A 17,949-nucleotide genomic window follows, 5' to 3' on the forward strand; every position below is an offset into this window, starting at 1 on the left:
AACTGTTATTCACAGTTTCATAGCTTGATATACTGCATAGAAGTCACAGACCATCAGAACATAGATTCCAAATTCCAGGAATAAATTGTACTCCCAAACCAAGTATCTAAGTTATTCATAAAAACAGTTAAATAACTACTCTGCCTGACATACAAAGGTGGCTTGTTTCAGAACCTAGCAATGCTAGGAGAAATACATTTAAGTCTTAAGGACATTTTACATTTAGGAACTTGAAAAGTATAATTACATCCTGTAGAAAATGTATTGGTCTACAACATATCAGTATTCAGTAATAGCCAGAATTATACATCAAACAGACCTATGCTTATTATAATCTACTAATATCCAGCAATATCCTATTGAATATAGATTGGGGTTTTATCTAGGCATGCACTGTTAGACAATATTTTACAACCAGTTATTCTTTTAGTAAACATCATTTGTAAACTTTGTAGCAATAATACATCACCTTTGGAATAGGAATAAAAGAGAACTTGCAGTCAATAATGGGTCTAACATAGGCGATTAATAGTTTTACCTGAAAAGCTGCTGACCTAGTGTTGAACCTTTTAATAATAATCCTGATAATACACATGGCCTTTGCTTTAACAATGCAAAAATTATTCTTATATTGTAAATTTGAGCTCATGTATTCTCCTCAGTCTTTGTATTCAGGGGTTTCATGAACAATAATAACACCCAAGAAAAGATCTTGATCTGGTCTGAAAATGCATCACTCCACTTTTTGCAAAATTAATATATAATCCACATTTGTTTAGCTATCCAAATACATCAGATGTATAGGAGAGGAATGCCAGAAAATCAGTTGAGTAAATTACATGATAAGTAACATTAATAAATTATAAAGCAATTACAAAGTTAATTAATATTGTTATCCTGGTCATATTTCAATAAAAGTTCATATGACTGCCCACTATTTCTACAATGTTTTAAAAAATATCCCAAATAATTTGGAAAACAAAATGTATCTTTTCTTCCATTTGTAGGTAGTAAGAACAAGGTAACTTTCAAGGGATTTGTCAACTTAGCCTGTCCCTCTTATCCCAAAATGATTGATTGCATCTTTCCCTCATTTCATGGATACTCATAGAACATTCTCTCTTGTCCACCTTTGGTAAGCTCTGCCGTCAAAAAGCAATATTCGGAATAGAGCCTGAAACAGGAAGGATTCATTTCAAAAAGACAGTTGTTTTAAAACAAAATAAATCCTTCACATTAGTGTCTCCTTTTTGCTATATGGGAAGGCAGACCCATTCCCCATCTAAGGCTTGCAGATTTAAGTAATGATTAGTCTTGGGTCATCTGGGTCATAATCAGGGTTTTTTCTTAATGCTGCAGTGTCGGGGATTACTTTGTTTAGCTATTTGTCCTGACTCACTGCAACAGAAATTAAAATCATTATTGATCGTCTTTGATGTCCTGAAGCCAACTAAAATGTTGTTACTTTAAAACTGGCTATTAAAACTCTTAAAATATTAATTTATGGTGCATAAGTATATTTAATAGCAGCAAGTTACTTGCACAGTGGTTGAGCTGCAAAAGCAAATGGGACTGTTAACACCTTGAAACCAGATTCAGCTTTGACTAGTACTGTGATGATGGAATGATCAGTTTGAAACCATGCTTCATACAAGTTATTATACAATTTCTTCATAAAGCTTACACAATGGAAAACAACTGTATTGATATCTGATATATGTGTAGTGCACATACAACATATTAATTGTTCTTGTAATATCTGTTTATACTGTCACAAATTTCATATTTGTCTAAATATCTCAATGACCAAGTAGCACAAACAGAACTGCTTAGCCTCATATGAAAGCTCTCAGCTGGATAAATAAAATGCTACCCTCAGTAGTGTGTAAGTGGAGATATTCTAAGTAGTTTACAAAATATTACAAACTTAACAGTTAATGTGTTTACTGTGACTTATAAAATCCAGGTTAAGACCTAAAACCTAAAGAATACTACCACCATAAAACTACGTTGTGTTGACACGTTTGCTATTTATACTTCTTTAGTAACCACTTTGTTTCCATTTGTATGAACATTTGTTTGAAATGTGAAGGTATAATTTCAGTCTATCAAAAGCTTCAGCTCTGCTCTTTGGAAGTTAGAGTACAATCTGACAGAGCTCCATTGGAGGGAATTAAACCCCGTCTGTAATTTCCATTGTTTCTCTGTTATCATTGCCATGTAGCATAAGTGGTTCATCTTGTTAGTTATGTGCATAACCTTACTCTAAATCAAACAGTTATATTATGGCTGTGGTGGTTTCAATGGCACTCCATATCTTTTATTTTATGGATCTGTGAAGTTACTAAAGATTTTATTATTTTTCCCCTACATACTTTTTGCACTTCTTTCTGGCCACAATCTAACCTCAACTACAATTCGATACAGCCCATTATTAATTCATTCATTCTCACTCATTCATTCATTCATTCATTCATTCATTCATTCATTCATTTATTCATTTTCTAACACTGGGAAATTTATCCAGTTTGGGGCAACAGTTTTTAGAAGATTCAATCATCCAGGCAGCAGTGAAGGTCATCTGTGTCCTTAACAGCAACCTGTCAATGAAAGCATTTTTATAGAGGTCTTAGCCCTGGCCCTTCACAGGGGGATAACGCATGATCCACATTATCAATGAGGCTAGAACACTCACATATAAATGAATGCTTCCATGCATCATGCTGAAAGCAAGTGTTACAGTCTTTTGGATGTGCAGAAGTGATGCAAATGTGTAGCCTAGCATCTACCCCAAGGGCATATATTTGCCTTACTGCTCCATTTCCAAGAGACTGAAGCACTCCACTGCTGGACCTGAGGCATTTCCCCTCCCCTGCTTATGCATGACTTATATGCCCTGCTAGCTCTGTCAGAGGCCTGAACTGCAGACTGATCACAAGTCTCTGTGATTGTAGTCAGTGCTTTATCTCTGTATGCCACAGCAGGTGACACTTTGATCAGGTTGCTTTTGGAAAGTTCCAAAGCATCAGTTTCTATTTTAAACCAACAAAATTAATTTTAACTTTATATGTGACATACATATGTGGGGTCTGACAACTTCACATATGAACTGTGTTTCAGTAGAGGACTGACCGCTGACTGCTGAATGTGCCAGCTACAGAGGAATGTTAGGGAGGGGCTAACACTGGCTGATATATCCCAGTGTTATGGTGCTGTAGAGTCTCATATAAGAACCTCTCCTGGCAGAAGACTTGAGACTGCAGTTCTTGTAGGATATGTGATGTGTAAGTCTGCCAAGGACTGCAAACATTCAAATTCATGAAACACTTATTCACACATTCCCAACACAGCAGGCCTTGCACTGTGCTTTTTAGAAAAAAGGGAGCATGTAAGAAACGTTCACACCTCTCCTTGCCTCACTGAAGGACATACCCAATGCCTGCCTCCTCTCCCTATAGACTGGGATGCTAGAAGCTCAAAAAACTAATAGCAAATTGGGATAAGTGTTATGGGAGAATGAGGTAAAATATTCAAAAAATTATGGATTGAGTCAGCTGTTTTCATTCAACTTGAACAGAGTTAATGTCTCTTCCTTGAGTAACACTTGCTATAAACATTTGTATTGGTTTGTTACAGGTCCTCTTTAGAGTTATACAACATTGTAACAATACAACATTTTGTATTATATAGTACCACAGAGTGCATACATCAGAGCTAAATAAATTCAGACAAATTTATAAATAATCTGTTTGCATTGCCATATATTAGAGAATATTTTTTGCTATCTGGATTTATTCCCTACAAGACTGACAGACAAACTTATTCATCTGTAAATGTATTATTGCAAGTCAAAAGAATAACAATATAAGGATAGTCAGTAAATATCAAGAAGAGTAAGAATTTTCTGGAATTCAGAAAGATCTTCACAGATTGCATAAATCAACATACCACAATGTGGTTCAAAGACAGCTATGGCGTCAAGGAGAAATACTTAATTATCAGCTCAGTAGCATATTTCTAAATCACACCTTTCTAACACTTACACTGTTAGGCCTAACTACAGTATTGTTTTTCCCTGGTGGACACTGGATTGCATTGGCAAAGGCAACCCCCCCTTACGCTCACACATGCTCACAAATGCACGCGCGCACACACACACACACACACACACACACACACACACACACACACACACACGTGCATGCATGTGTGCATGCACACACACACACACACACACACACACACACACACACACACACACACACACACACACCCAGCAAGGTAAGTACCCCTCCGAAGTCAATCTTACTAACAAACGTATTCACACATATGTGGTCTAATACACACACACACACATACAAAAACACACACAAACACACACACACACACACACACACACACACACACACACACACACACACACACACACACACACACACCCACACATGCACACACTAACATATCCCTTACTTTCATGTCATTGCTGAACTTAACTGTATGTGACTGTTTCCATAGGAGTGAATAAGTAACCAAAATGTTTTTTTACCGTATTCACTTTTGTTGTGCTGCTGATTAGCATGCATCGATAACAGTGAGACTGGCCATTGCTTTGAGGTTACCATTATTAGGAAATCTCAGTATTAGGGAGATCTATGAATCAGAAAGACTGACAATAGAGGTAAAGTGCCTTTGCTAAAGATTCCTGCTCATGGTAATCCTTTCAGAATCCCAGCCCCGGTCTCTGACAGTTATTTCAGACATTCCAGTATGAATTAATTCAAGCAACATTATACATTTTTAAACAGCACAACTATGTAACAATAAGTCAGAAAGGAGTTAACTACTTTATGCATTTGTTTTTTCAGAATGTTGTGTGGAAGTTTAAGTTTTCACAGCTTAAGGGATCTTCAGATGATGGAAAAACACGAGTGAAATTACTTTTCCAAAATACTGAAACAAAACAAATAGAGATGAAGGTAAGAAGCAAACAAGATTTAATATTATTTTTATATTTATATGTATACAAATTCTAATATTTTTCTAATAATCTAATGCAGGTTGGGTTAGTATGAGATTTACTCCAAAATATCAGGTTTGGCCACACTATTAAAGTTTGAGTGACCGAATGAGCTTGTCTTCTACACGCCTTACCTTTAATTTTGGCTAATATTACATGGCTATGTTACCTAAAATTTTGCATTTCAAAATGCTATGGTTTACAATTGGTTTTCCAGTAATGTGACTATTAACCATTTACCTTTTTTTCTTAATAAGCAGATGTCTTGGACAGGAGGAGCATATAAGGGAAATATGCATTCTCTTTTTCTGGTTATCTTCATATTAAAAGACACAATAAAGCCCTATGGTAGTGAAGTATCTATTACGAGCCAGTTTTATGAATGCATTTGCACAGTGACTTGAACAGGTATAAGAAGTTTACCCTATAAGGACGGAACCATTTTTACTCTAAAATATCTTTTATACTCTGTAAGTGCTGCTTAAAACATGTTTCTTACACCAAAATAGGCAAAATGCAAGCCTATAACAGAGAAAACATAAGTGCAATGATATGCCATTTTATTTGCAGTTTCATTCATGATCGAGGATGAGGTACCTTGCAATCTTGGATCTATATTACAAAATCAAAAACACCCAAAATCAAATGGCTTAAATGTTGAAAATGCTGTACCTCAAAGTTGATCTTGTGGGGGGCTATGCCCCCACACCCCCCACTAATTATATATACCAACTCCAAGATCGCACTACAATGAGGAAACAGCAAATTTTCCGACCTTCACTGTACCACAATCTCACAGAAACACATTGATGAACGGCATTTCCAACGTTAAAGCCGTTCCATGTTCAGCCTCTTCAATTTTGTGATAGAAACCCACAATCTCTACCTATTAAGACTGTACTACTGGCTTATAATTGCTTTTGAATGCTTATTTCCTTTGCTTGCAGTTCTTCTTCCATGCCACTAGATACATATTTGTACCTACTTGCTCTTCAAAATAGAGTATAAATTTAAACTGAAGTTAATCTGCATAAGTCAGCATTCTAGAATGAATTATTACAAGAATTTTTTCCCAGTTCAACACAGCATTAGGGAGTCAACAGTTTTAATTTATTCACATCCTCTCCACAGCATAATATATAATTTCTAGAAGATTATCTGACAGTTTTGCTTTTAATTTCATAAACATTTTGAATCTAATAGACATAAAGCATGTCTACTGAAGAGGTATATCATGGCTGCAAGGCCAAAGCACAATGATAAGATATGTGAGTAACAAAAAATATGTAATAACAAGTGTGATACTGATCGAGTGCTAAAACTGGAAGTTTTCATTGCAGGGAATTGCAGGCAACACATGCCAAACAATTTATCATAGGAGTTTTTCAGAAGTTGTCTGCTAAAATCCTTTACAGTACATGCAAGGAAAAAAAAACACCCCATCATTTCTCTGTACTCCAGTGTTATATTTGGGCAGACCCCATTTCATAGGATATATGCCAGCTGTTCACTGCAAGCCTTGTAAATACTGACAAACATCAACAGCATACTACAGAAGTTAGTAACATCTAACACTGCACACACATGAAGCTGTGCCACATTCCTCAGAAAAACAGAGTATTATGTTATTACAAAATCTCTTTAGTTCATTAAATCTCATCCAACACTTGATGATCTTACAACCTTTTCATAGGAATCCCAACCTGAGAATTAATAATCAATTAATAGATCTAAAAAATGTTCCACTTATAATAGATTTAACTCTGCGTGATATATACCTTTATCTGAATTATTCGACTCATGAATTAAGACAGGAAATGAACCTTTATCAAGGTAAATCACCTAATTGAGGCAGTAAATGGATGTGGGTGATTGGTTACGTCACAGTAAAAACAAATTACAAAGAAGTAAAATGCAATTGCATCCATAGACTACTAGGTATGTATTTAGAATGCAGAGTACAACAGCATTGGTACGCATATGTTGTGTACAGTATTGGAACTGCAAGATGAATATTGTAAAAGGCCAGATGATAAGAATGGCAAGGATGATCTCAGATGACGAGGAGTTTTTAAATGAGATCAAATCTGTGGAAGAATTATTCATGGAAAGGGGGTATCCCATTGAACTGATTAAATCTGTAAGTGATTATGTGATTTTAGGGAGGGGGACTAGATATATTCCACTGTTGGGTGCTACATTCCAAGAAGGTATAGAGCAAGGTGGAGTTATGAATGTGAACAGGGATATAAGTGATAATACTCAGACAGTTAGAGAGTGCAATGCTATTCCCTATATGACCACAACTTATTTTTATGGTATTGGATGGTTTAAGAAAAGCACGTATGAAGCCTGGGACATGTTTAGAAATATTGCATCGAAAACAGAGGTGTTTGATAATAAACTAAGATTTAGTTTTAGAAGAAATTTTAATATTAAAAACATGGTAGAGAAAAAGAAAGTGCAGGAGAATGGTGCTAAAAAGAAATTGGGAACATTCAGATGCGGTAGATGTGTCCAATGTCCATATATTTTGGAAACTAGAGAGCTGAAAATACCAAGTATTCCAATAAGAATAACAGCGAAAAAATATAGTAGTTGCTATTCTAAGGGGGTGGTCTATTTAGTCACATGTAAGGCCTGCAACAGTTTTTATGTGGGAAAAACTGAGAGGCATTTTAGGAATAGAATTTACGAGCATATCAGGGATATAAATAGGCGCAATGACAATAATGCATTGTATAGACACGCCCTCACATGTCAAAATGCGGATTTTAAATTTTGGGTCCTTGAAGAGGTTGAGTATCCAGAGCGTGGGGGTGATTGGCAGACAAGAATTGAATATAGAGAGATGATATGGCAACTTAGGTTGGATGCCAGTTGTGGTAAAGGGCTTAATGACCACATATCCATTACGCCAGCTCTTAAGATCTTGGCTATGGACCCTAAGATAACAAAATGTTAATATAATAAAAACAATAAAATGAAATAATAACATAAATTAATAAATATGGATAATAAAAACAGGGATAAAAGTGGGAATTTTCAAAATTCATGTACCTGGGATTGTTTTACATGATATACACATTTTTTAACTTGTTCTAGTTCTTTGTATTTAATCATATGTGTTATTGAAAAATGTGAAAGTTTTGAATATTTATATGATCTAATATGTGGTATTTCCTGTCTACATTATTTATATTATATATGATATATATATATATATATATATATATATATATATATTTACCTATATTTTTATATATATTTATATAATTTTTTACATCTACATTTTATTAATTTTAACTTTCTATATTTATATTTTGTAATATTTATTACATACATTTTTTATGAATATATAAATAATTTTGTTCAGCAAGTGACATGATAATAGGACTTGTTTATTAATTATTTATTTATTAATTTAAGTTATAATTATTACCTACATATTTTTAAGATAAGCACAATATGCACAGTGTTATATATTTTTTGATTTTAGCTAGTTAGCATAGAAATGTATTTGTTTATAACAAAAAACCTTTTGGAGTTTTGAATGTAAAATATGAGTTTCGTCAGCAGAGTTTGTTTTATTATTTTTGTCTTATTATTGCTTTATTACAGTTGCAATACTGTACACAACATATGCATACCAATGCTGTTGTACTCTGCATTCTAAATACATACCTAGTAGTCTATGGATGCAATCGCATTTTACTTCTTTGTAATTTGTTTTTACTGTGACGTAACCAATCACCCACATCCATTTACTGCCTCAATTAGGTGATTTACCTTGTTAAATGTGTGTTGAGGCATATATAAGGAAGCTTGGTGTATGTGTAATTTATTCTGATGAAGTCTCCGTTATATGGAGATGAAAGCGCTTAATCTGTATTTAAATATACATTTTTTATTTAATTATTTTTATTTTTTGCTTTTTGTGTGCAATAAATTTATTTGAATTTATTTAAACTTTATTACGTGGCAGTTACTTGCACCCAAGGTATTGGACAGCCTTCATAGTGCCGAAGCACGTTTTTATCCTTTAGTTTGATTGTTTTGTAGTTTTGCGGTTACCAGTTGTGTGGATTTTGTTCTCCGAATACGAGGAGTCCAACTGAACAGAGATGGATAGTAGCGGCATGCTCAACGAGTTGTTGAGGGTTATTCAAGCCCACAACCAAGCTGATGCCACACAGGCGGGTACTGCAGGCAGCATCCCATGTGTGCAGAGTAGTCCCAAGGATCCCAGGAGCGTTCGGAGTATGGCAGTAATGAGTGAACAACGTCTAATAGATGGAGGAAAGTTTAGAACCAACGCGAATGCCAATAAATCGAATAGGATGTTACTGAGTGGTTCGCATAACAATGAGGACAATATAAGACTTTATGCACCCTATGCAGAGACATATAAAGACATTGACTTTGGAGCTTGGCTCAACCGTTCCCTTTTGCACAACAAGAGAGATAACGAGGGTAATGGCAACAACGAACAGACTAACAGCTGTACATATAGAGACAGATGTAAGATTTTTAAAAAACTGCTTTCTAAATACAAATCATTGTCTGTCGAAAACTGGTATTTCGACAAATGTATTAAGGATAAAATTGTGTCAAAAGGCTTAAGGCTAAGTAAATTTCCTAATAATATTAATGATGACCAAGTGTTTTTTAAGGAAATATGTGGAATTTTAAATGGATGTTGGCTTGAAATTTTAAAAGTTATGATGAAGCATAACACTAACGTTATGGAAAAAATTAAGTTGGATATTGATAGATTATACAAAGAAATTAATAGCGATTTATTATTTACTGTGGATGAATACAAGCAGATGTATTATAGGGTGCTTCATGACATTGATACATTTATTAATACTAATATTAATAGGAAGTTAAAGAAATTTGAGAGGGACATGAATGAATACAATACAGGTATTGCATACAGTAATGGTAAAAAAGTGAATAATTATATACGTAATAACAGTTATCCAAACCCCCAGACACATTCAGTGAATAGAAGGACCTATCACCTGCCTGAATTTTCTGGTGGTAGGCAATGGCAGACCAGATATGGGGGTTACAATGACTACCATTGGAATGAGGGAAATGGTAGTCAACATTGTGATGAGCAATTTCCTGTATTAGAAAGGACCGACAGTACAGGTAGAGCTAATACCACTAGGGGGTTTGATGAAGTAAGAAGGTCAGAAAGATTAAGGAACAAAAATCAGCAAGCATCCTATGCACGAGGTAGCCACAGATAACCTTGGGAGTAATGGTAGAGAAAATGGGGACCAGGATTTTCAATACTGATGAGTCATGACATGGTGCAGACAGACAATAGTCAATGTTCTCTAGAGGATGGATTAAATGAGAGGCAGGTTGTGTACAGTAGGAACAATTTTAATATTTTTAACTATACTGATGTTACAATTGATAATAATTATTTTAATTTGTTTGTAAATGGTTTTTCTTTTGTTCCAACTAGTAAGCCTAGGGTTGAGAACCTAGTATTGAATGTAAAATTATTTGTATGAAAGTTGAATTTTAAACACTTATACAAAGAAAAGACAGGTGAAAATAATGTTAATAAGTTTGTGAGATATAGTATTTACAATCCGCCATTGCATTATGAAATTCAAAATTTTGAAAGGTGTGTTATCAATAAAATTAGAAATGAATATAAGAAAAATGAAAAAAATGAAATCAAACTTGGCTAGATCGGAGGGGAAATTGTTACTTGAACTTAGTAGTAATAAAAAGATACGTATTATGAAGCCAGATAAGGGTGGGGGGTAGTATTGATGGACACATGGGGTTATATTAGAAAAATGAAGGATATTCTTGATAAGGATGATAATTATGCCCTGGTTACTAAAAACAAGGTAAATATTTATTATAGGAAGATTGACCTCATTTTAGAGGACAATTTGCTAACAGTGTTGATAGATATGACATTATAAAAATATTTAAAAGTACCAAAGTCTGTTATCCCAGCCATCTTTGGTATACCGAAGATAGACAAATCAGTATCTGACCCCCCTTTAAGACCTATTGTTGTGTCACAAGGCTCTAAAACACAGCCCATGGCTATCTACGTAGATGGTATGACAAAACAATTTTGTAGTAGATGGCCACACATTTCAAAGGACTCTTGGGATTTTTTAAAGAAAATAGGAGAGAGTGTTTATACAGACAATGTACTTTTTATTACCATTGATGTGAAGGAGCTTTTTTCAGTGATACCTCAGGATATAGGGCTTAAATGGTTTGAAAAGATTTTGGGTGAAATGGACTGGCTCACACCAGTGGACTTTAGGAATGTGCTTGAATGCATGGAGCTGGTACTAAGATATAATTTTATTTATTTTGAGGGCGACCACTACCACCAAAAAGAAGGGGTGACAATGGGGTCCGCTTGCACCCCGGTATATGCAAACATGATAATGTTATGCTGGGAAAGGGAATATGTATTTAATTCCGAGCATCACCAGTACATTGCCAGTTATTTCAGGTTTTTGGATGATATTTTTATCCTATGGAAGGGGACAAAGGAATGCATTGATGAATTTATGAGTTTTATTAACAATACCACATTATTCCTATGATTTACACACCAGGTAGTGACGGAGGCTACTAATTTTTTGGATGTTAAGCTCACAAAAAATCAAGTGAATAAATGCTATAAGTCTAGTGTGTTTAGGAAAGAGCATTTTTCAAATGCCTATTTATACTATGACAGTGACCACCCATATCAGCTCAAGAAGAATATTGTAAAAGGCCAGATGATAAGAATGACAAGGATGATCTCAGATGACGAGGAGTTTTTAAATGAGATCAAATATGTGGAAGAATTATTCATGGAAAGGGGGTATCCCATTGAACTGATTAAATCTGTAAGTGATTATGTGATTTTAGGGAGGGGGACTAGATATATTCCACTGTTGGGTGTTACAGTCCAAGAAGGTATAGAGCAAGGTGGAGTTATGAATGTGAACAGGGATATAAGTGATAATACTCAGACAGTTAGAGAGTGCAATGCTATTCCCTATATGACCACAACTTATTTTTATGGTATTGGATGGTTTAAGAAAAGCATGTATGAAGCCTGGGACATGTTTAGAAGTATTGCATCAAAAACAGAGGTGTTTGATAATAAACTAAGATTTAGTTTTAGAAGAAATTTTAATATTAAAAACATGGTAGAGAAAAAGTAAGTGCAGGAGAATGGTGCTAAAAAGAAATTGGGAACATTCATATGCGGTAGATGTGTCCAATGTCCATATATTTTGGAAACTAGACAGCTGAAAATATCAAGTATTCCAATAAGAATAACAGTGAAAAATATAGTAGTTGCTATTCTAAGGGGGTGGTCTATTTAGTCACATGTAAGGCCTGCAACAGTTTTTATGTGGGAAAAACTGAGAGGCATTTTAGGAATAGAATTTACGAGCATATCAGGGATATAAATAGGCGCAATGACAATAATGCATTGTATAGACACGCCCTCACATGTCAAAATGCGGATTTTAAATTTTGGGTCCTTGAAGAGGTTGAGTATCCAGAGCGTGGGGGTGATTGGGAGACAAGAATTGAATATAGAGAGATGATATGGCAACTTAGGCTGGATGCCAGTTGTGGTAAAAGGCTTAATGACCACATATCCATTACCCCAGCTCTTAAGATCTTGGCTATGGACCCTAAGATAACAAAATGTTAATATAATAAAAACAATAAAATGAAATAATAATAATATAAATTAATAAATATGGATAATAAAAACAGGGATAAAAGTGGGAATTTTCAAAATTCATGTACCTGGGATTGTTTTACCTGATATACACATTTTTTAACTTGTTCTAGTTCTTTGTATTTAATCATATGTGTTATTGAAAAATGTGAAAGTTTTGAATATTTATATGATCTAATATGTGGTATTTCCTGTCTGCATTATTTATATTATATATGATATATATGATATACCTATATTTTTATATATATTTATATAATTTTTTACATGATTTTTTACATCTACATTTTATTAATTTTAACTTTCTATATTTATATTTTGTAATATTTATTACATACATTTTTTATGAATATATAAATAATTTTGTTCAGCAAGTGACATGATAATAGGACTTGTTTATTAATTATTTATTTATTAATTTAAATTATAATTATTACCTACATATTTTTAAGATAAGCACAATATGCACAGTGTTATATATTTTTTGATTTTAGCTAGTTAGCATAGAAATTTATTTGTTTATAACAAAAAAACCTTTTGGAGTTTTGAATGTAAAATATGAGTTTTCAGCAGAGTTTGTTTTATTATTTTTGTCTTATTATTGCTTTATTACAGTTGCAATACTGTACACAACATATGCATACCAATGCTGTTGTACTCTGCATTCTAAATACATACCTAGTAGTCTATGGATGCAATCGCATTTTACTTCTTTGTAATTTGTTTTTACTGTGACGTAACCAATCACCCACATCCATTTACTGCCTCAATTAGGTGATTTACCTTGTTAAATGTGTGTTGAGGAATATATAAGGAAGCTTGGTGTATGTGTAATTTATTCTGATGAAGTCTCCGTTATATGGAGATGAAAGCACTTAATCTGTATTTAAATATACATTTTTTATTTAATTATTTTTATTTTTTGCTTTTTGTGTGCAATAAATTTATTTGAATTTATTTAAACTTTATTACGTGGCAGTTACTTGCACCCAAGGTATTGGACAGCCTTCATAGTGCCGGAGCATGTTTTTATCCTTTAGTTTGATTGTTTTGTAGTTTTGCGGTTACCAGGAAATGAAACTTCCCAAATCATATTTAATCATACTGAGACAGATTAAAGATCTATCTATAAGCTACTTTAAAGATTTAAACATTAAGGATGAGGACTTAATGAAATGTACAAATTTATGGCAAGCCCTCTTACAAGATACTAAGTTTATAACATCTACATATAAACTAATAAAAGACTTTAAATATCAAGATCACGTTCTTTTGTCAAACTATTGGAAAGAAAAAATACCATTGATTGAAGAAAATAAAATATTAAAAGCAATTAATTTAACAAAAAAATCAATTTCCCTCTAAAAGTTAACATTTACCCAACTCATGATACTTAATAATGCATACAATACACGTCTTAGCTTGCATAAATTTAACTCTAAAAATTCTCCTAAATGCCCATATTGTAAAGATGAAACTGCTGACCTCCTTCATATGTTCTGGAGCTGTAAATGTATATACAAACTATGGAATTCCTTAAAACTACAACTGCAAAAGATGGGTTATCAAAAATCAACGCTTTCTTGGGAATTTACTATATTACATATCCCCCCAAATAATCTATCTAGATCCCAAATGACCATACTTATGAATATCTTTTTGTTAATGAAACTCTATATAGCTACAAATTGGTTGAATCCATCTCAAACTTCATGGGACAACTTCAAGATTTTAGCGATAAAACACATACTAGCCCACAAATTACTAATTAATGATCATACCAAACATATAAATAATCTGAAGATCTGGGAACAAATTTTCAATATTATATTGGCTTAATGTACTGAGCCCAGGATAACCCTTGGATATAAATACTATAAAGTCAAACTTTATCAGAAATCAAATTATTATAAGATACTATAGCTATTGATAAGACTCTTCATATATTCTTTTTAGTTAAAAATGGAAGCATTCATGTATATAGTGTGCATATGTTGTAGGATTGTTGTTAGAAGTATTGTTTGGTAATTACCTGTGTATTTCCCAGTCAAATGATTGTATGAACAAGTTGAAAAATAAGAAAGAATTATTATTGAAAAAAAAAAAGAAACACAGAGTATGATAAAAGGCTGATACTGATATCTGAAAATAGTTTTCTATATTTAATCTGGTATTTTAGCCTATGCCTGAATTTACTATATCCTAGTGGCATTGATTGTTAGCTATAATAAACTGTAGAACAATTACGTTTGATGCATAGTTCTTTAATTAAAAAATATATAATTTGCCTCGATCATTAGATTTTGTTTGCTCTATGATTCTGTAGCTAAATAAATGCTCTTTTCAATTTATGAATCTTCCATGTCATGTACTTCTAATGGACTTGCATAAATATACATATATATTATTAAAAAAACAGATTATATTCTGCTGTGGTCACACTGTTTTCTATTGTCTCTTGAATGCACTATTAAAATTATAATATTACTCAGACAATAAAAATGCCTTTTGTTTTAGAAGTGAATCTCTGTAAAACCATACAATACTTGTGCATTACATTCACCTGATTATTTTCACTGCATTTAGTGTATATTTGTTTTATGGCTGACATTATACACCACTTAAGTGACTTTCCAGTGTGGGACAAAGGTCAGACCATTTACAGTAGTAGATGTCATGCATCACTTAATGAGGTTTTAATGTGCAACATGATGTCATAACATCTGCTCTTTCTGAGATCACAGATCACCCAGTCACCAGTGTAAGCTTCTAGGGTATTACATTTGGTCAAAATGCTTGTTGTAGTTGACACCAAATAGCAACACGGATGCTCGTAAGATCCTCCTGCACGGCAATAACCTCACAAGATACAAAACACAGCCAGCAGGTAGAGCAGATGGAAAAACAATTTAATTCAACCCAGAGAACAAATTCTGTGGGTTGCAAAGATACAATAAATCCAAACCGGTTTCGGCTCCGCAGAGCCTTCTTCAGTGAATAAAAATAAAAGTGAGAACACAACATAAAAAAGCATCTCGTTATATATGTGTATACACACCCAACACACAACAATATAACCAATCAAAGCAAGACATTCATTAGTTATACAAAAACTTAAAATTGGTCATTAAGACCAGGTGGAAACAGAGCTCCCAGTTTAACTATCCATTTTTTCTCAAGAAAATTAAGTAGCTCATGCCAACCATCTTTGTCCTTACAAATACCACTAATGTGGTCAATGACCACAAATTTGAAGTTGGCAGAGGTATGCTTTAAAGTATGTCTAAATAAAGCATTATTTGGACGTTTGTTTTTAATGGCACTTAGATGTTCACATATTCTTAGGCGAAAAGCTCGGGACGTTTGTCCCACATAAAATGCAAGACACGTGCAGGTCACCAAATAGATGACCCACTTAGTACTACAGTTAGCCCATAGCTTAATTTCAAAAACCTGAGAAGTATTTTTACTAGTAAACTCTGAAGTGTTAGAAACCCGCATGCAATGTGCACAATGGCCACAAGCAAAGCAACCCACTATGGGACCTCCAGTCAAAGAAATTTGATGACTACCTGTAGGGTTACCAACACACTTTTTATAATGACTAAGTCTGGAACCCATGGATCTTCCCTTTCTGAACGAGAAGAAACATCTATCCCTAAGAAAGGGGTGCAATTTGTCATCAGCCAACAGGACATTCCAATGTCTCTGGATAATGTTCATAAAACCTTTAGTATTGCGTCCATAGGTGGTAACAAGGCGTAAAGGTTGTGTACCCGCATTGTTGTTGTGATCTTTATATCGTAATAAATCTGACCTGTTGAAATTGGAAGCCCATTGTTTGGCCTGATTAATGATCATTGGACGATAGCCCCTCTCAAGGAATCTATGAACCAAATCATCACGTGTTTCAATATAAGAGGCCTGATTGGAACAAATCCTCTTGGCTCTAAGAAATTGTGATTTAGGTATATTTTGGATGATATGTTGTGGGTGGAGGCTCGAAGCATGTAGCAGGGAATTGTATTCAGGGAATTTTCTAAAGATGGTAGTAGACAATGTATGATCAGAATTCCTAGTAATTTCCACATCCAAAAAACAAATTTTGAGTCTGTGGAAGGACATTTTAAATTCAATGCCCCATACATTGTTGTTAAGATAATTGAGAAATTCCCTGAGATACTCCTCATCCGCCCTCCACACCAACCAACAATCATCCAAATATCGGCGCCAAATGTCCATTTCACACATATAAATGTTGTGATTTGGATCATATATGATGATCTCCTCAATATATGCCATGAAGAGATCAGCATAAATGGGTGCAAAAGATGCACCCATTGCCGTCCCTTTCTTTTGCCAAAAACACTGATTTTTGAAGTAAAAAACATTACTAGTGAGCACATATTCCGTGAGGCATACCAAAAAGGTGTTAAATCCAGGTTTGTAGAGCCCTGATCTATTAAGCCAATAATCCAAAGCCTGCAGGCCTGCCCAATGTGGTATGTTAGTGTATAAAGAGATGATATCTAAAGTGCACAATAACCAACTAGGTTCAAGTTGTGTATCATTTATAATGTCCAAGAATTGAGTAGTATCCTGAATTCTGGATCTGATGTATGGAAGCAAAGGTTTAAGATGGAAAGTCAAATATTCTGAAAGGGGTTCAGTGATAGACCCATGTCCAGAGACAATGGGTCTACCCGGTGGATTAGTTGCATGTTTGTGTATCTTAGGCAAAAGGTAGAGATACTGTTTTGTCGGGGATGTGACCATCAATTGTTCCTTAATATATGTTGTAATAATCCCCTCCTCCACTGCTTGTGTCAAAAACTGACCAATTTTATGATGAAATTGGGTAGATGGATCCAGAGGCATGTGCATATAATAGTCACCATCCCCCAATTGTCTCATAGCCTCCTGATTGTAAGCTGCCTCATCTAAAACCACCACTGCTCCCCCTTTATCCGCTGGAATCACAACCAGATTCTTGTTGTTAACAAGTTCTTCCAAACTTGATACCTCATCCCTGGACAAATTGTTGTAAAGTGGAGAAAAATCCCTAAGATGACAGTGCAAATCATTAAGCACATTTTTCATGAACACTCCCACCAGATGAACCATGGGGGGATTAAAATTAGATTTTTTAAACTTGAATGTGCTGACAGATTCAACAGTATTGTTG

The 17,949-nt window shown here is 34.1% G+C and overlaps 1 protein-coding gene across 1 annotated transcript in view; it reads left to right on the plus strand.

The window, feature by feature from the left end:
* Positions 1-17,949, plus strand: part of SNTG2 (syntrophin gamma 2) — a 4,306,282-nt gene that overhangs the window by 4,099,174 nt on the left and 189,159 nt on the right. Inside the window, exon 14 of the mRNA XM_044086780.1 lies at positions 4,866-4,976. Coding sequence (XP_043942715.1) covers positions 4,866-4,976 — 111 coding nt within the window. The remainder of the gene's footprint in view (positions 1-4,865; positions 4,977-17,949) is intronic.

Source organism: Protopterus annectens, chromosome 1.part1 (genome assembly GCF_019279795.1).
Source record: "Protopterus annectens isolate FY-2018-M chromosome 1.part1, PAN1.0, whole genome shotgun sequence".
Classification (NCBI taxonomy): Eukaryota; Metazoa; Chordata; order Ceratodontiformes; family Protopteridae; genus Protopterus; species Protopterus annectens.